General features: G+C 36.1%; 1 protein-coding gene across 7 annotated transcripts in view; it reads left to right on the top strand.

Annotated features, from left to right (window-relative positions):
* SLC41A2 (solute carrier family 41 member 2) overlaps positions 1-20,438 on the top strand; it is a 130,899-nt gene that overhangs the window by 82,485 nt on the left and 27,976 nt on the right. For all 7 annotated transcript variants that reach the window (XM_043440969.1, XM_043440975.1, XM_043440972.1 and 4 more), the window contains 3 exons: positions 8,782-8,929; positions 11,330-11,409; positions 18,696-18,827. In XM_043440969.1, the coding sequence (XP_043296904.1) occupies positions 8,782-8,929; positions 11,330-11,409; positions 18,696-18,827 (360 nt within the window). The remainder of the gene's footprint in view (positions 1-8,781; positions 8,930-11,329; positions 11,410-18,695; positions 18,828-20,438) is intronic.

Here is a 20,438-nt window from a genome sequence, read left to right as displayed (position 1 = left end):
TGTCCATCGAGTCGGTGATGCCATCCAAACATCTCATCCTCTGTCGTCCCTTTCTCCTCCCACCTTCAATCTTTCCCAGCATCAGGGTCTTTTCAAATGAGTCAATTCTTCGCATCAGGTGGCCAATGTATTGGAGTTTCAGCTTCAGCATCAGTCTTTCCAATGAATATTCAGGACTGATTTCCTTTAGGATGGACTGGTTGGATCTCCTTGCTGTCCAAGGAACTCACAAGAGTCTTCTCCAACACCACAGTTCAAAAGCATCAATTCTTTGGCACTCAGCTTTCCTTATAATCCAATTCTCACATCCGTACATGACTGCTGGAAGAACCATAGCCTTGACTAGACGGACCTTTGTGGACAAAGTAATGTTTCTGCTTTTTAATATGCTATCTAGGTTGGTCATAACTTTCCTTCCAAGGAGTAAGCGTCTTTTAATTTCATGGCTGCAGTCACCATCTGCAGTGATTTTGGAGCCCAAGAAAATAAAGTCAGCCACTGTTTCCACTGTTTCCCCATCTATTTGCCATGAAGTGATGGGACCGGATGCCATGATCTTAGTTTTCTGAATGTTGAGTTTTAAGCCAACGTTTTCACTCTCCTCTTTCACTTTCATCAAGAAGCTCTTTAGTTCTTCTTCTTCACTTCTTGCCATAAGGGTGGTGTCATCTTCATATCTGAGGTTATTGATATTTCTCCCGGCAACCAGCACCATCAATCTAAGAAAAGACGAAAGCTGTGAATAAAAAAGATGGCAGTTATGGGGCTTCATTGGTGGTGCAATGGTTGAGACTCTGAGCTTCCACAGTAGGGGGCACGGGTTCAATCCCTGGTTGGGGAACTAAGATCCCACATGTCATGTGACGTGGCCAGAAAAAAAAGATGGCAATTATGTGCGACAGTTAAGTGGAATTATAGCAATTTGGACTACTTTAGCTATGTTAATCGGAGAAGGCAATGGCAACCCACTCCAGTACTCTTGCATGGAGAATCCCATGGACGGAGGAGCCTGGTAGGCTGCAGTCCATGGGGTCACACAGAGTCGGATATGACAGAGCGACTTCACTTTCACTTTTCACTTTCATGCCTTGGAGAAGGAAATGGCAACCCACTCCAGTATTCTTGCCTGGAGAATCCCCGGGACGGGGGAGCCTGGTGGACTTCCGTCTATGGGGTTGCACAGAGTCGGACGTGACTGAAGCGACGCAGCAGCAGCAGCTATGTTAATCATTACCTTCTGTAGTTTATCATGGAATCAGTATTAATGTATACAGATACTTTTTAGGCTTAAAATTTCACATTTTTTCTATAGGCCTGTGTTCAGTTCCATTGTTGCTGTAACAAATTACCATAACCTGTGGCTTAAAATAATAGAAATTAATTTTCTTACCACTCTGGAGGCCAAAGTTCAAGATACTTGTTTTTCAGGACTAAAATCAAGGCATCAGCAGGGCTTGTTCCTTCTGAAAGTTTCAAAGGGAAATCTGTCCCTTAACTGTTCCATCTTCTGGTAGCTACTAGCATTCCTTGGCTTGCAGCCATGTTACTGATCTCTGCTTCTGTGGTCACATTGTGTCTTCTGTAGTCAAATTCCTCTACTTCCTGCCTTAAAGGACACCTGTGATTACATTAGGGCTCCCTATTTCAAAATGCTTGATTTAGTCACATCTGCAAAGCCCCCTTTTCCACATGTGGTAACATTGACTGTTTCTGGAGATTAGGATGTGGACGTCTTTGAGCACAATCATTATTTAGCCTACCACAGTACCCATTTATGATACACCCAGAAATCAAGGCAAAATATTATTTTTGAGCAGGATCATTTAGGTGTATTTGATTTAGAAAGCTAGACGCATTTAGATTTTGATATTAATGCAGAAGTTCCTGTTTGGCTTTTAATCTGTTTCTCTTTCTGCTTGTGTCATTAGTGATTTTCTAAAAATAATCCTTTAATATTATGACATCTGTAAAACACCAAATAAATCCAAAAAAGAGGAATGTTTTAGCACCCATCCCTTTTTGTATATTTGTAATTTCCAACTAACTATAGGATTAGAATTTAGCCAGGGAAAAGGTAAGAGGGTCCTATACAGTCAAACATATGATTTAATTTGGTGGGCATGGGCATGTTAGATTTGCAGAAAATTGAAGTAAAATGCATTTGCAGTAAATCATTTTAGATACTTTTATTTTATCATGATTTTCCCATTTTTTTTAATGTTAAAATTTTTTATTTGGAGATAATTTTAAACTTCTAGAATAGTTGTGAAAGTAAATAGTACCAAAAACCCTGTATACCCTGTACCCATATTCACCAAATATTAATATTTTACCCCATTTACTTTATCTTTTATTGTGTCCATCTTCCTCTATGAATATGTATATGTTTTTTTGTCTTTTATAACATTGACATTTTAAAAGAATATAGCCTTCACCTCCTTTTTTTTCATTGTTGGAATTTTAAAAACTTGAGAGATAATTCAATCATATCACACAATTCATCTTTAAAAGTATACAATTCAATAGTTTTTTGTCATATTTATAAGATTGTGAAACCTATTATCTCATTCTGGAACATTTTCATTACCCTCCCCCCCCCCCCCCAAATACCTGTAGCAGTCACTTCCTATTCCACCCTACCCGCCCCCAGCACTGGCAACCACTAATATAGTTTCAGTCTCTATGGATTTGCCTATTCTAGACATTTCAAAAAATAGAATCATACAACATGTGACCTTTTATATTCTATTTCCTTCTGTCAGTATGTTTCTAAGGTTCATGCTTCATTGTGAAGCAGTGCTGATCACCAGTATTTCATTATGTGGACTAGTAATACGGCTGAATAATACTCCATTGTATGGATATATCATATTTTGTTTATCCATTTACCACTACATGGACATTTGGGTTGCATCCACTTTTTGGCTATTATGAATAATGCTACTTTGAACATTATTGTACACATTTTTGTATGAACATATGTTTGCCGTTCTATTGATATATACCTAGGAGTGGAATTTCTAAGTCATATGATAGGTCTTTAACTTTTTGAGGAACTGCTCACTCTTTTATTTCTTTCCTGAGAAATTCTTCCCCCTCTTTGAAAATTCAGGGCAGTGATTCTGGGGTTAGGATAGTGAGTGTTTTTTTCAACTTCAGATGTCCTTCCAGAGATCTGTTGTTGAGAATAAATTGAAAGCCTGGCATGGTGCTCCTCTCTTGACCTGAAAGTGAAATACGAAGATGATCTGACCTAGCAGGATAGTTCTTTTCATTTGTAGTTAGTGGGTTTTAATGCTTTTAGTTTTCTGTTTGAGTCTATAAAGAGATTTTTGGCAACCTTAGTTGTTTTAGAAGGTAAGAATGCTTCTTAATTTGAATGTTATTTATCTCTATCTAATGGTTTAGCAAGGAGAACTGGGAATGCATCCAGTAAAGGTTTTTCATCTTTTAAAAAACTATGGAGAAAATTGCTCTATATGTAGCATTAGTCATATCCTTTCAAATGGAAGAAAATATTTAATATTTAATGAATTTTGTTAGCATAATTATTTTGAAGATGTGATGGCAAATCCAGCTAAAACCATGGGTATAAAATTTGTTTGGGCTTTATTTTAATATTTGTAGTAATTGTTCCTACCTGATTGGAAAAAAATGAATTTCTAATTCAAACATCTTAATCATAGGTGAGGAGATCTTTAAATATCTTAAGAAGATGATAAAATATAAGATTTAATCCAAGATAAGGGTATGAATAACAGTTGAAGAATTTTGTGAAATGTCAGAAAAAGGCTGGTAGGCTACAAAGACCATGAGATCAACTCTGACTTTAAGTTATGAAGTCTCTACTATACAAAATAAGTATTAGAATCTTTGAGAAAAATCCAGGAATGTCTTAGCTAAAATCTCTGATAATAATGAAAGCTTTATCAGCTAGAATGATATTACCAAAAATGTCTTAAGATGATGCAACTGTTTCAAGAATGGGTAAGCAACTTTTAACCCTAAGGAGATTTAGAACTCAGTTTAAAAATATTTGAGAATCAAAATTATGGTATGAATGATTTTATGCTATCAAAGCAGTACTTATTTTTAAATATAGTTGTTTCTTAAGCCATTACAGTAACCTGTCAGTCTTTTGACTCCATTTTAAAATTTATAACTATGTAATTAATTTATCCTTATAATTGCCAAATAGAAATTTTACCAAGTTTATATACATTGTATGAATATTTATGAAAACATAAGACTCAGCATATTTGTACATTTGTTAGATTTAGAAAGATTACTTTAAGTCCTAGGAATCTTTTGTGAGATAAATGAAATGCCTAAGTAGAATATCTCAGGGTATTTAACTAAGTTTGTAAATGCAACCAAATATAATTTCAAACTCTTAAAAATAATCTTTGGTTGGATGTTAGACGTTATTAATGTAATGTTAAGTGCTTGACTCTTTTCCTACAAAGTATTAGACTTTGTTCTTTTTTTTTTTTGCTTTAAAAAAACTGTAGTTAATTTACAATGTTGTGTTAGTTTCGAGTGGACAGCAAAGTAATTCAGTTATACACATATATATACAGATGTTCTTTTTCAGATTCTTCTCCATTAAAGGTTATTACAAGATACTGAGTATAGTTCCCTGTGCTATATAGTAGGTCTTTGTTTTCCTGTTTTATACACAGTAGTGTGTGTATGGGAGAAGGAAATGGCAACCCACTCCAGTGTTCTTGCCTAGAGAATCCTGTGGACAGAGGAGCCTGGTGGGCTGCCGTCTATGGGGTCGCACAGAGTCGGACACGGCTGAAGCAACTTAGCAGCAGCAGCAGCAGCAGTGTGTGTATATTAATATCAAACTCCTAATTTATCTCTCCTCTATCGCCCATCCCCTCTCTTTGGTAAACATGTTTGTTTCATATGTCTGTCAGTCTGTTTCATTTGTGTCATTTCTTTAGATTCCACATATAAGTGATATCATGTAACATTTGTCTTTCTGTATCTCAACTTAGTATGATAATCTCTAGGTCCATCCATGTTGCTGCACATGACATTATTTCATTCTTTTTATGGCTGAGTAATAGTCCATTGTATATATGTATCACGTCTTCTTTATCCATTGATCTGTTGGTGGACATTTAGGTTGCTTCCATGTCTTGACTGTTATAAATAGTGCTGCTGTGAACACTGGGTTGCATGTATCTTTTTGAATTAGAATTTTCTCTGGGCATATGTCCAGGAGTGGAATCACAGGATCATATGGTAGTTCTATTTCTAGTTTTTTTAAGGAACCATAATACAGTTCTGCGTAGTGGCTGTACCAATTTAACATTCCCACCAGTGTAGGAAGGTTCCTTTTTCTCCACATTCTCTCCAGCATTAATTGTTTAGAATTTTTTTTTTTATAATGGCCATTCTGATTGGTATAAGATGATACCTCATTGCAGTTTTGATTTACATTTCTCTAATAATTAGCATATAGTCATCTGTATGTCATCTTTGAAGAAATGTCTATTAGGTCTTTTGTCCATTTTTTTTTATTGCATTGTTTGTGTTTTGGATATTAAACTGTATGAGCTGTTTGTGTATTTTAGAAAGTAATCCCTTGTCAGTTGCATCATTTTCAAATATTTTCTTCCATTCTGAGGATTGTTTTTTCGTTTATGATTTCCTTTGTTGTGCAAAAGCTTTTAAGTTTAATAGGGCCCATTGTTTATTTTTGTTTTTATTTCATTACTCTAGGAGACAGATCCAAAAAAATATTGTTGCAATATATGTCAAAGAGTGTTCTGCCTGTTTTCTTCTAGGAGTTTTATAATATCCAGTCTTACATTTAGGTCTTTATCCATTTTGAGTTTATTTTTGTGTGTGATGTTAGAGAATGTTCTAATTTCATTCTTTCACATGTGGCTGTCCAGTTTTCCAAGCACCACTTTATTGAAGAGACTGTTCTCCATTATATATTCTTGCCTCCTTTCTTGTAAATTAATTGGCCATAGGTGCGTGAGCTTATTTCTGGGCTTTCTATCCTGTTCTGTTGATCTATATGTCTGTTTTTGTGCCAGTAGCATACTTTTTTTTTGATTACTGTACCATTGTAGTATAGCCTGAAGTCTGGGAGTGTGATTCTTCCAGCTTCGTTCTTCTGTCAGTATTGCTTTGGCTATTTGAGGTCTTTTGTGTTTCCATACAAATAAAATTTTTTTGTTCTACTTTTGTGGAAAATGCTATTGGTAATTTGATAGGATTACTTTGAATCTGTAGATTGCCTTGGGTAGTATGATCCTTTTAACAATATTGATTCTTCCAGTCCAAGAACACAATATATCCTTCCATGTGTTTTGTGTTACCTTCAATTTCTTTCATCAGCATCTTATAGTTTTAATGAACTTTGTTCTTGTAGGCAACTATTTGTGGATTAGTTTGAGCCTTACAAGGCTTGGCTTTAAGCTTCATTGTAATAGATTTACAATAGGCATTGCACTATTGTGTAATGAAATAAAAACAAATGGGCTTCCCTGGTGGCTCAGATGGTAAGGCGTCTGCCTGCAATGCGGGAGACCTGAGTTTGACCCCTTGGTTGGGAAGATCCCCTGGAGAAGGAAATGGCAACCCACTCCAGTACTCTTGCCTGGAAAATCCCATGGGTGGAGGAGCCTGGTAGGCTACAGTCCATGGGGTCGCAAAGAGTTGGACACGACTGCGTGACTTCACTTTTTAGTGCTACTAGTGCTACTGCTATGAAGTGACCTTCTCTGGTCTTCACTAAATGTTTTCAGGGGTCAAATAGGCTCTCCTATCTAGGGGTTAGATCTCAAATGACTTCTACCCCTTTGTAAACTCTGGGAAATTTTCGGTTTACAACTCTCCCGTTATTCTTAGTCTAGCCTTTTGGAGTTCACCCTATGAGTACATGACTTGGTGTTCAGTTTGCAAGCTCTTTCTCCAGTAGCTTCCTCTTCTCCAGTATTCTGTCCTGTGAATTCCTGCTGCCTTAGACCCACTGTGCTAGAATTCTCTCTTTCTGAGCTATGGTCTGAAATGTGCCTTTTGTTAGAAAGTGGCTCAGCAATGCAGAATCCACCTTCAATGCAGGAGATGTAGGTTCAATCTCTGGGTCAGGAAGATCCCTTGGAGAAGGAAATGGCAACCCGCTCCAGTATTCTTGCCTGGGAGATCCCATGGACAGAGGAGCCTGGCAGGCTACAGTCCATGGGGTCGCAAAAGAGTCAGACATGACTGAGCGACAGTTCACTACTTCACAGTACAGTACTTCAGGCTATTGAAGGGCTTATCTCATTTCTTTCCCCTGTCTCAGGGATCACAGAACTATAATAATAGTCATCAGTGTCTTGAAAGCAGCTTATTATCTATCTATATATATGTAAATTTTATAGTGATTTCTGAAAACACATTTTAGATTTTGTTCAGAGATAGCATACGTCATATCTATGAAGCAAGCCAAGCCAAGCCAAAGTCAGTAAGCTTTGTTGAACTCTATAGGAAAGCATAACAAGAATGAGGAGAGGATAATTGTGATCAAGTAAGACAGTCTACCATGAGAGGTATAAAAAAAATCATGGTAGTCTGTTACCTAAGTATGTCACAAATAAAAATATGTTAATGGCAGTGATGATTGTGATGATAGTAAGTGTTCAGTAAATGTTAACTGTGTGCCAGGGCACTATTGTAGTTAAATTACGTGTGTGAATTCTCTTAAGACTCATAATAACCTCATGAAATAGTTATTATAAATTTTACCATATTATAGATAAGAAATAGAAGTGTTTAGAAATTAAATTTCTTGTCCAAGGTAAGTTGTAACATTCCTTGAAATGAGGAAGTCTGGCCATGCTGTGGTTAATATAGTATACTATATTCTGTCTTGACATAATGAAGGTTCTGAGGAATTTCACAGTGAAGAAATCTGTTTATCTTTATTAGACCTAGTATTTCATTTTTATTTTGGAGCTTGGAACACTATTCAGGATGGAGAGGATATCTGTTATCAATTGATTGGCCAGTGTTCTATGGAATGCATGTGCTATAAGTTGCTGATGGGTAAAAACAATGTCCTATTGGACTGTATAGTTTGGAGATTAGAGCACTAACTTTGGTGTCAAACAGATGTCCTTTTCTCCCAATTTTTGCTATTTCTTGGGGCTTCCCAGGTGGCTCATTGGTTGAGAATCCACCTGCCAATACAGGAGATGCAGGAGATGAGGGTTCAATCCCTAGGTCAGGAAGATCCCCTGGAGAAGGGAATGGTAAATTCTGGGAAATTCCATGGACAGAGGAGCCTGGTGGGCTACAGTTCATGGAGTTGCAAAGACTTGGACATGACTCAGCAACTGAGCGCACACACACACACACACACACACACACACGTACTCTTAAACTCCTGAGCCTCAGTTTCTTTATAAGGTAGGAATGAGTTTCTACCTCATACGTTTAAGGACAAATTAAGTGAGATAATGAACACAAAGCTTTTAGCACAGTACTTGGTAAGTGGTAGGAGCCAAGTAAGTCTTTAACTGTTGTTTTTCTTATTGTTGTTCACTTCTAGGTCACATAACTATTTCAGTAAATGTTGAATTAATATATTAGTTTTCAGTTACATTATGTGACATTTTTACCTTATCTGTAGTTTTCAATTTGCTTGAAATTTATATAAAGTATATACATAGCATGAGTATGTTTGATAATATATCTTCTGGTAAACTTTTAATATTTACATGTGCTACATGGTTAGAAGAGAGATTGAAATGTTGTCTTTTTTAATTTTAGAGACATATTACTACATTCCTCCGTTAGTTGGTGTCGTTTTCTTGGCTCTGACTCCTATCTGGATTATAATAGCTGCCAAACATCCAGCCACAAGGACGGTTCTCCACTCAGGCTGGGAGCCTGTCATAACTGCTATGGTTATAAGTAGGTTAGTATTAAAGTGCGTGTGTTTGTGGGTTCTTATATATGCATGTATCTGTATATATATTAAACCAATTGCCTTTTTTATTTCTCACCCCGTCTGTCATTTTTTGTAGCCAATTCTTTATTATCCCAGGTGATTGAGATAAAAGTGGCAAGGATTATTCAAATCAGTAGATGCATAGAACCTCATGTGCTACTAGTTTTGTACCTTTCCCCAACCAAATCCTAATGAGATTGATGATTAAAATATAGTAGTGTTTTTGTCTTTGTATGAGTTTTAACCTGACAAGGACATTGCTTATTTTGAACAGTAAGAGCAGGTAAATATCAGAAAACCTTAGAAATGTACATACTGTTGGATTACTCCACTTCTAGGACTCTGACAGGACTTAAAGATATACATATGGATATATGCAAATGATTGAATTGTAAGAATATTCATCACAGTGGAGTTTTTAATATCAAAAAGAGAAGAAGAAGAATTGTGAATAATGATTTCACTGTTCTAATAAAGTGAAACCTAAATATTTCACCAAAAATTGGAATGCTATCACCAGATTGTCAGGAGAGGGCAAGGAAGGGAATTATGAAGGGACTTCAGTGGGGAGGGAAGAGAAAGACTAAATGCTCACCCTGCTGTTGGACGTCATTAGGTAAATGTCTGAAATTAAAAATCAAGGAATAGCAGTATAAACATACTGTTTAGAAATAGAGGAGTAAATGTCAAAAGAAACAGTTAAAGAAGTTAAAAGGAATTGCTAGTGGAGAGCAGGATGTGGGTTAGGGCTAGGGACTATTTTATATGCTTTGTGGTACTTTCACCTTTTAAATGATGCATATATATTTGTTTGATAAAAATACAATTTAATAATAAAAGTGAAGCACTTTTACAATTTGAGTTTTTATTTTTAAAAAATATACATGTTTAAAAATGTTTGGAAGTCTGTATATCAACATGGTAACAGTATAACTCTGAATGATGTTACTATGGTTGATTTTTATTTTCTTCTTTTTGTTTGTATTTTCTATCTTTTCTATGATAAGTTTTATTGCCTAGGTAATACAGCTATTTAAAAATGTATTTTAGCAAGTGTTCCTGTTTTCTGCACCACATTATCTATGTGTTTTGGTAGGGAGATTTATTCTTTGACACATAACTATTTTATTCTAGGAAATATGTGTTTTTTTTAAAATTAGGGCTTAAAATAGTAAAATATTTCTAAGGATAACTATTTTTAGACTTTATAGTATACCTTTTTATGGGAACTCCTAGAAAAATTAGCATATTAAGCCTTTCACTTATTCAAGATTTAAAATAATAAAGATTTAATAATAAATTTTAAAAAATAATTTCCTGGTATTAACTATCTGATAGTGGTAAGTACGTTGGATCTGATACTTTGACCATCAACCCTATTCCGTGACAACATATCATTCATTTTTCTGTAATGTGGATTTAGACCACAGGATCCCATGAAATATTGGGACCGACACTGTTTTATATAATACTAGGTAGACCAACAGACTGAAGTTAACCACTTGATAATGGTCTTGGAAACAACAAAACAATCTCCAAGCCCCATTGAGATATTGATAGTATGTGTCTTGCCACTATATAAAAAGGAAAAAGCATGTTACTTTTCTGGACCTCTGTTCTCCAGTTCAGCTCCTCCTCTGGCTACAACTCATTATTTTAACTTAACAATGATAAGACACTGTCATGTACTATATCTAATGTGAACAGAATAAAAGTTATCTCTTAGTGGCTTGCTTACTTCAGATGTAAAAAAATACTCTTTAAAAATTTTTCAAATTATAAAGATAATAAAATGCACATGACTTTAAAAAAACAAATAAGCAAAGAAGGATATAAAGTAACCGTGAGTCTCCTGTCAGTCTCAGCCCTTGGGATAGACATTGTTAGTAATTTTTTATATGTCCTTCCAGACATTTTATTTTATTTTATTTGCCGTTTTTATTCTTTTTTTTCCCATTTATTTTTCTTAGTTGGAGGCTAATTACTTTACAGTATTGTAGTGGTTTTTGCCATACATTGACATGAATCAGCCATGGATTTACATGTGTTCCCTTTCCCGATCCCCTCTCCCCTTCCAGACATTTTAGTGCACTGAAAGTATATGTTTTTTTCCTTTTTACAAATAGCATATGTAAATATATAGACCAGAAGGAGAGCCCTGAAATGTGGGACTACAGTTTATGCCATGTTTTATTATCAACATTTTACTTTTGACATTGATTTTTACTGTTAATATCTTTTCTTTTTATTCAATTTTTAAAATAGCTATTTATTTTTAAAACTAGGAGTGTTTATATATAAAAAACAATTTCAAATTAGTCCATTTCCTTTCCTCTTCCCTAAATTACATGATTTTATATCTTTCAGCATTGGGGGCCTTATTCTGGACACAACTGTATCTGATCCAAACTTGGTTGGGATTGTTGTTTACACACCAGTTATTAATGGTAAGAATCACTGTTTCATAATGATGTGGTATCTCTCTGTATTCTTAGGTACGAACAGGAATCTTTGAATTCAGAGGTCTCTCTTCCATTTTATTTCTATCCATTTAGTAAATAAATAAATGTTCTATCCATTTTATTTTCAGTACCAGGTTGTTGCTTGTGGTAGAAATTACATTCAGTAATTTCAGTATACAGAACATATTTTTGAAAAAAACTCTCACTTAATATTATCTCTAGACATTAATTTAAGAGTCAGACATACTTAATTTTTAAAGTTAGTGTGGCAGAATGAAAAAAGAAAGTGTTAGTCACTCAGTTGTGTTTTATCTTTGTGACCCCATGGACTGTAGCTTCTCTGTCTATGGAATTCTCTAGCCAAGAATACTGGAGCCGGTAGCCATTCCCTTCTCCAGGGGATCTCCCAACCCAGGGATTGAACCTGGGTCTCCTGCACTGCAGGCAGATTCTTTACCATCTGAGCCACATAGGATATTTCAATAGTCTATTATTATTTACTTTGGGCTTATCTTATATGCTGTGTTACATTGTTTTGTTGCTGCCCTCATCAATTTTTGTGGCTAAATTAGATTTAGCTAGGTTTAAGCATTGCTAAAGTCAATTCAGCCCATTAAAATCTATCATTCCTCTGCTGATCCTTTTCAGATCTGCCTTATGTTTTTTCTTATCTATAAAATGGGAATTATAATAGTTAAATTCACAGGGATTTTTATATGAATTCCATTTTTAAAAGATAATTTTAATCCAGTCCCACTGGCTTTAGGGCTGGCTGTCATTAAACTGGATTTCATAATTTGCCTGGAAAAACCCATGGACGGAGGAGCCTGGTAGTCTGCGGTCCATGGGGTCACTAAGAGTTGGACACAACTGAGCGACTTCACTTTCTCTTTTCACTTGCAGGCATTGGAGAAGGAAATGGCAACCCACTCCAATGTTCTTGCCTGGAGAATCCCAGGGACAGGGGAGCCTGGTCGGCTGCCGTCTATAGGGCTGCAGAGTCTGACACGACTGACGTGACTTAGCAGCAGCAGCAGCATGATAACCTGAGCCAATATAATTTAAAATAATTCTACCTGGAGGAAACTATATCAGAGGATATACACATTTAATATAAATCACTTTTTATATATTTATGAATAAGAAAATGTGTTCTACAGAGGCAAATTCTCTAAAATCTAATTTCATATCTAAAATTTTTTTTAATTATTTATTTTGCTGCATCCAGTCTTACTTGTGGCACATGAGATCTCCATTGCCACACGCCAGTTCTCTAGCTGTGGTGTGTGGATTCTTAGTTGCTCTGAGTCATGTGGAATCTTAGTTCCCCAACCAGGGATGGAACTCATGTCTCCTGAATTGCAAGATGGATTCTTAACTGCTCAACCACCGGAGAAGTCCCCATATCTAAAATTTTTACTTAACATTTTAATTTTGCAGTAAATGAATAAATTTACCCTAGAGATGCCCCTCCCGGTTTTCCTGATACCACCATTCTCCCTGCCTGTAAAATCACAGAGCCATTTGATTCTACCTGGCTCTTCATCCTCTTTGAATAGATAATGACCAAACTATCTATCTATCTATCTATATATATATATATATAATGACCAAACTATCTATCTATCTATATATATATATATAAAATGACCAAACTATCTATCCATCTATATATATATATATATATATATAATGACCAAACTATCTATCTATCTATCTATCTATCTATATATATATATAATGACCAAACTATCTATCTATCTATCTATCTATATATATATATATAATGACCAAACTATCTATCTATCTATATATATATATATATATAATGACCAAACTATCTATCTATCTATATATATATATAATGACCAAACTATCTATCTATCTATATATATATATAATGACCAAACTATATATAATGTGTCTATTTTCACATTAACATAATTTATCTGTTCATTTATTTATATAACAAGTGTGTCTTACCACCATAGTCCACTAATATCTCAGTCCAGCCATCAGTCAAGTAATAAAGTAGCCTTCTTGACTCACTCCCTATTCAATACAAATTGAATGTCACTAGAAGACTAGTCTACCTTAAGCATTGTTTTTATTACATTAGTTTTAAGATAATGGGATTTAACAGTGATTTTCTCCTGCCTGTCCAATCAAATTAGAATTTTTCTCCCTAGCTATCAAGGCTCTCCCTATATGCATACAACTATATCCTTCATCATGATTTGATTCTTGTATTGTGGCCGTACAGAGATGTAATTTTCACTGCCTGGAATAGCTACTACTTTCTTACCCCCTGTTCAAATGCTCTTCAATGACTATTATTTGATGAGTTTACTAGCATAAATATTATCCAACAATGACTGTTAGAACCGTGTTGCCCAGCTAGAACCATGATGCCCAGCATCTCAATGAGAAATTTAACTTAAATTACAACCCCTTTAGTAGTAAAGTTTTAGTTTCTCTCTGATTTCACCTTCCGTAAGAAACAGTTTGCTAAAGTGCTATCTTTGGAAGTCTGTGTATGGTTTGGCATGGTGGTAAACCTTTTTTTTTAATCTCAGTAAGCCAGCCTCTTAGTTGGGTATCACCGTAAACTCTTTCTAGTGTTAAATGCCATTCATTAAAAACACTGATAGAGAAGAGTCATTCCACGTTCCTCAGAAAAAGTGGAACTTCTGAGAATTGAATTTCATTTTAAATGCACTAAGGCATATACTATTTAAAAGATCCCTGTTTTGTCATAGTCTTTATCATATCATCATCATCATTTTCTATTTAGTAAGTACCTACTATGTGGCAGGTGACTCTGTGCCTACTATTTAATCCTCAAATAAAGATAAGGACTCATATCTAGGGCATCTTTTAAAATTTATTAACATCTCTTAGAACCAGTCACGTTTTCTAAAATATATTTCCTGTAACAATAGTTCTTGATATGTTAATAAGTATAATTTGAAAAGTGAGTTCTGTGGTCAGCGAAGTTTGGGAAACATTAGGTTAAAAAGATTTCTCTTCCACAGAATTTTGTAAAGCTTTTTCCATGCTAATATATGATGTAAACCTCCCCTTGTGGTACTTCTGTTGGCTAGGAGTTAGAATTTCTGAATCTAACCTTCCTTCTAACCTTCTTTCCAGACCATACTTTGAGAACTACTAATCTAGGGCTTATTATATCTTTATCACAGTCTCTTTCAAACAGCAATATACCACTTTACATAAAGGATAAGAGATAAGGCTCCTATCCTTTATGTACAAGAACCTTATGTCTTGTCCTTTTGCGATTTCACTCTTATGAGCTCTTTTTGTCATACATTTTACTTTGTTATAAACCCTGTAACATTTTTGCTTCACACAGTTATTTTTTTAAAAGATTAAAACTGAGGGGTTGGTATCTTTTTATATTTCCCTATATATTTAACATTTTTAGCACTCTTCTTTGCTTTCTGTAGATTCAGATTTCCATCTAGCTTTGTCTTCCACCTGCCAGAAGTTCCTGTAATGTTTGTTGTAGGGCAGCTGTGCAGAGAAGACAGAGGCTTTAGGCCAGTACCTCCCAGCTTCCTTCTCCTTCCTCTTCCTTTGCCCCTCTTCTGACCTATAAGAGTGTCTGCTCTTACCCTCTGCTCTTAACCTTTTCTACTTGCATCCCAGAAGAAGAGTGAACTCTTTCATCCAAGACTGGCCGATTTACCTTTACTAATTCACAATTCCATTACACCCCCACTGGTATTTTTTTGGTGTTTAATAACTATCTTGTACACCTGTGGCTGATTCATGTCAATGTATGGCAAAAACCACCACAATATTGAATAGTAATTAGCTTCCAATTATAATAAATAAATTAGTTAAAATTATATTTTAAAATATGAAATAGCTATCCAACAAATTAGATCAGTGTCTGCTATGTACAGCTAGCAGTAAGACAAATTCCCTCTGTTATCATGATGCCTGGAGCTTGATTGAGATAGTGGCTATATATGTTACAGAATGTAAAGAGCAAACAATTAGTAACTGTTCTGAGCTCTTGGTACCTTATCTGTTGGATGTTACATGACAGGAGAACAATATATATGAAGTGTAATGCTGTGACTGCCATGAAAACCATTTACCTGAGTTAAAATGAACTGTTTTACTTAGGGCTTTTACAATAGAGTAACTAAAAGACTTCCATTTAATATTAATTTTTGAATTAAAAAATGTGCAATTAAAAAACACTTTAGTGAAAAATCTATATCAGTCTTTATTGATCTGCAGTACTTCTTTTGTATATGACAGATTTCATGTGCATGGATGTGTGTTGGGGGGGTGAGTATGTGTGGTTATCAGTTTGAAGAAGTCCCTCTCAATTCCTGGTTTGCCAAGCATTTTTAATAATAAATAATAAAATGCTGAATTTTATCAACTTTTCTGTTTATTCATGTAATATAATCATATTTTCCCTTCATGTATTTGTTAATATGCTATATGTATTATTTTCAATTATTAAGTCAGTCTTACATTCCTAAGATAAATCTGATTTTTTGGTGATGTATTTTACACATTTAACATTTTGCTGGATTTGGTTTGCCAGCAGATTGATATCTTTTGCATTTATTTTGATTCACAAGACTGGCTGATAATTTTCTTTTTTCATATTGTCACTGTTGGATTTTGAACTCAGAGTCACGCTGGTCTCATTATGTGTGTTTTTTAAAAAGCTTTTTGGAGCATAGTTGGTTTGCAGTGTTGTGTTAGTTTCTGGGGTACAGCAGAGTGACTCAGTTACACACACACATAGACCCACTCTTTTTTGTTTTTGTTTTTAAGATTCTAGAGTCTTCCCAAATAGGCCATTACAGAGCACTGAGTAGAATTCCCTGTGCTACACAGCAGTTTCTTATCAGTTATTTTATACAGAGTCGTACTCTTCTTTTCTAATATAAGATTTAACGCTGTGAATTTCTAAGTACTACTCTATGTACCTCCCACAAATCTCAATATGTTGTGTTTTCATTTTCATTAAATCCAGAATATTTGAAAATTTCCTCTGTGATTTTTTTTTTCTTTGATTTGTGGGTTATTTGGAAGTGTATTGTTTACTTTCCAGCATTTGGGGGAATTCTCAGATATCCATCTTTTCCATTGTGGCCAGAAAACATACTTTATATGTTGCAGTTATTTCAGATTTATTGAAACTTGTTTTATGGCTCACAGTGTGGTTCCTCTGTGTGAATGTTCCCGTGTGTAAACTTGTAAAAATTACGTATTCTGCTGTTGTTGGGTGGCGTGTCCTATAAATGTCCTTTAGATCAAGTTGATTGATAATGTTGTTAAAAAACTTCTACGTAGTTTTGATTTTTTTTATCAGTGTGGTCTATCAGTTGATGAGAAAAGAGTGGTGAAGTCTCCAAGTATAAACACAAACTTGCTCATGTCATCATCTCTATGAGAGAGGGATTGTTTTCTCTGTTTTACAGGAAGGCAGCTGAGGCATGGAGAAGCTAAGTAGCTTGGAGGTGGGAGAGGGTGGTTGACTGGGCACTTTACTATTGGAAGATTGGGGTGGGGTTGGTTGCCCATGTCATGGGGAGCCCTCCAAGTTTGAACATCAAACCTCCACTCTGGGATGTTAGAATCCTGCCCGCCCCTTGGAGCAAAATGAAGGTCTGAAGGAATCCCACTGTTAATTATGCAGACTTCCAGTTCATCCTTATTTTCCATCAGTACCACCTTGTGTCTGGTATCCTTGAGGCCTGAGTCTCTCTTGTTCAGTATTTACAGACAACATTCCTTTATTCTCCCACTTGAGCAGAACAGTTGTAAGAATGATGAGAGATTGCAGATATTTGCTTACTCCATTCATCCACAGACTTCTATTTTTTATAGTGAAAACTTTTATATTTAGAATCAGCCAGCTGGACTCAGTTTAGATGATCCCACTTTTGTTGTTATTGTTGTTCAGTCGCTCAGTCATGTCCAACTCTCTGCGACCCCATGGACTACAGCCTTCTAGGCTCCTCTGTCCATGGGGATTCAGGCAAGAATATTGGGGTGGGTTGCCATTTCCTTCTCCAGGGGATCTTCCCAACCCAGGTCCCCCACATCACAGGCGGATTCTTTACCATCTGAGCCACCAGGGAAGCCCTCATATAAGAGAGGGAGTCAGAAATGGATGCAGTTTCTTTCTCTTTTTAAAAAACTTATTTATTGATGTATTTAATTTTTGGCTGTGCTGGGTGTTCATTACTGGGTGCAGGCTTTCTCTAGTTGTGGCGAGCGGAAGCCGCTCTCTAATTGCAGTGTGCAGGCTTCCAGTTGTAGCGGCTTCTCTTGTAGAGCATGGGCTCTAGAGCATGAGGGCTCAGTAGCTGTGACTCACAGGCGTTAGTTGCTCTGTGGCATGGAGGATCTTCTCAGACCAGGAACGGAACCTGTGCTCCCTGCGTTGGCAGGCAGATTCGTAACCACTGGACCGCCAGGCAAGTCCTGGATGTGATTCCTTGCTGTGTGCCACCAAGGTTGGCTCTCTCAAGTGTTCTGTCCTGCCTGAGTCTATCTCACAAGCACTCGTGGGATGCTTGCAGAAATAGTTGACAGTGGGTGTAGACTCCCCTTGTGTCCAGGGTTCACAGGTATTCTTAATGATTATTTTAGCTCATGCTCAGCATTCAGCAATTTGAAATTTTCAGTTGTTTTCTTCCTACTTGTTTTTATGGCTACCATCTCTTTCTCTCACAATCTGTCAAAGTAGGAAGAGTTTGGGTGTCCTAATTCACCCTGGGGGTACTTACCACCCTTTGGAATTCATTTTGCTTCTTTGCATTAACTCCTCTTCCTCAGAGCACATAAGAGGATAATCTAGGTTAAAAGATCACTTTCTTGAGTATTTTTTTCAGTGTCTTATACCAGTTTCTTCAGTAATCTGAGAAGACGTGTATCAAACCTTATCTATTTGAATACATTTATTAAGATGATAAATGTGAAACATATTGTTACCTAGTTTTACATCTTGATTGCGATAGTAATTTTTAAAAATTACTTACTCTGCTTTCAGACCAAACAGTGAGTTAGATTTGAAAAAACAATGAATGAGTCTTTCATAGCAGGAATTTTATGCCTTTGAAATATCTACATCAACATCAAATAAATCAACATTTAGAAGAACTCTTTGTTCTGTTTTATTAGCCCAGGGGGTGACGTAGAGACATAAATTCAGTTGAATCTGTGCACATTTTTGAAAATACGAAGCTAACTATTTGTTTTTTCTTCTATTTCAGGTATTGGTGGTAATTTGGTGGCCATTCAGGCCAGTAGGATTTCTACCTACCTTCATTTACACAGCATTCCAGGAGAATTGCCTGATGGACCCAAAGGTTGTTACTACCCTTTTAGAACTTTTTTTGGTCCAGGTAGGTGCTCGTGGAGTTTTGCATATTTTATTCCTGGAATTCTTCCTCTCTCTGAGTACAGGCAGGCAACATTTGTTGAATACATATTTTGTTTATGAATGTTGCCCAATTTTCTGTTTCTGAGAGCCAAATGGATTTTAAATAGAGTAGATTTTGTTCACTGAATCTCAGTGAACAGAAACAACAAAAGACTGTGGATCAATTCTGCAATTGTTAAAGAACTTTGTATAGTTTTTCTTTTTTATCTTTCTCTTTGATATCTTGTTAAGTTAGGATATAAGTTAGGAAAGAAGAACCTTGTGCATATAAGAAAACATTGTTAGGTGATTTAGGGAAACATACTCTTTCATGGGCTTCCCTAGTGGCTCAGGTGGTAAAGAATCCGCCTGCAATGCAGGAGACCTGGGTTCGATCCCTGGGTTGGGAAGATCCCCTGGAGGACATGGCAACCCACTCCAGTATTCTTTTTTTTTTTTTTAAGTAATATGTTTTTATTTATTTATTTATTTAAATTTTTTTTATTAGTTGGAGGCTAATTACTTCACAACATTTCAGTGGGTTTTGTCATACATTGATATGAATCAGCCATAGAGTTACACGTATTCCCCATCCCTATCCCCCCTCCCACCTCCCTCTCCACCCGATTCCTCTGAGTCTTCCCAGTGCACCAGGCCCGAGCACTTGTCTCATGCATCCCACCTGGGCTGGTGATCTGTTTCACCATAGATAATATACATGCTGTTCTTTCGAAACATCCCACCCTCACCTTCTCCCACAGAGTTCAAAAGTCTGTTCTGTATTTCTGTGTCTCTTTTTCTGTTTTGCATATAGGGTTATCGTTACCATCTTTCTAAATTCCATATATATGTGTTAGTATGCTGTAATGTTCTTTATCTTTCTGGCTTACTTCACTCTGTATAATGGGCTCCAGTTTCATCCATCTCATTAGAACTGATTCAAATGAATTCTTTTTAACGGCTGAGTAATATTCCATGGTGTATATGTACCACAGCTTCCTTATCCATTCGTCTGCTGATGGGCATCTAGGTTGCTTCCATGTCCTGGCTATTATAAACAGTGCTGTGATGAACATTGGGGTGCACGTGTCTCTTTCAGATCTGGTTTCCTCAGTGTGTATGCCCAGAAGTGGGATTGCTGGGTCATATGGCAGTTCTATTTCCAGTTTTTTAAGAAATCTCCACACTGTTCTCCATAGTGGCTGTACTAGTTTGCATTCCCACCAACAGTGTAAGAGGGTTCCCTTTTCTCCACACCCTCTCCAGCATTTGTTGCTTGTAGACTTTTGGATAGCATCCATCCTGACTGGCGTGTAATGGTACCTCATTGTGGTTTTGATTTGCATTTCTCTAATAATGAGTGATGTTGAGCATCTTTTCATGTGTTTGTTAGCCATCTATATGTCTTCTTTGGAGAAATGTCTGTTTAGTTCTTTGGCCCATTTTTTGATTGGGTCATTTATTTTTCTGGAATTGAGCTTCAGGAGTTGCTTGTATATTTTTGAGATTAATCCTTTGTCTGTTTCTTCATTTGCTCCAGTATTCTTGCCTGGACAGTCCCCATGGACAGAGATGCATGGCGGGCTACAGTCCT

This window comes from Cervus canadensis, chromosome 21, assembly GCF_019320065.1.
Source record: "Cervus canadensis isolate Bull #8, Minnesota chromosome 21, ASM1932006v1, whole genome shotgun sequence".
Classification (NCBI taxonomy): domain Eukaryota; kingdom Metazoa; phylum Chordata; class Mammalia; order Artiodactyla; family Cervidae; genus Cervus; species Cervus canadensis.
Note: the sequence above shows the minus strand (reverse complement) of the source record. Positions and strands in the feature narration are given on the sequence as shown.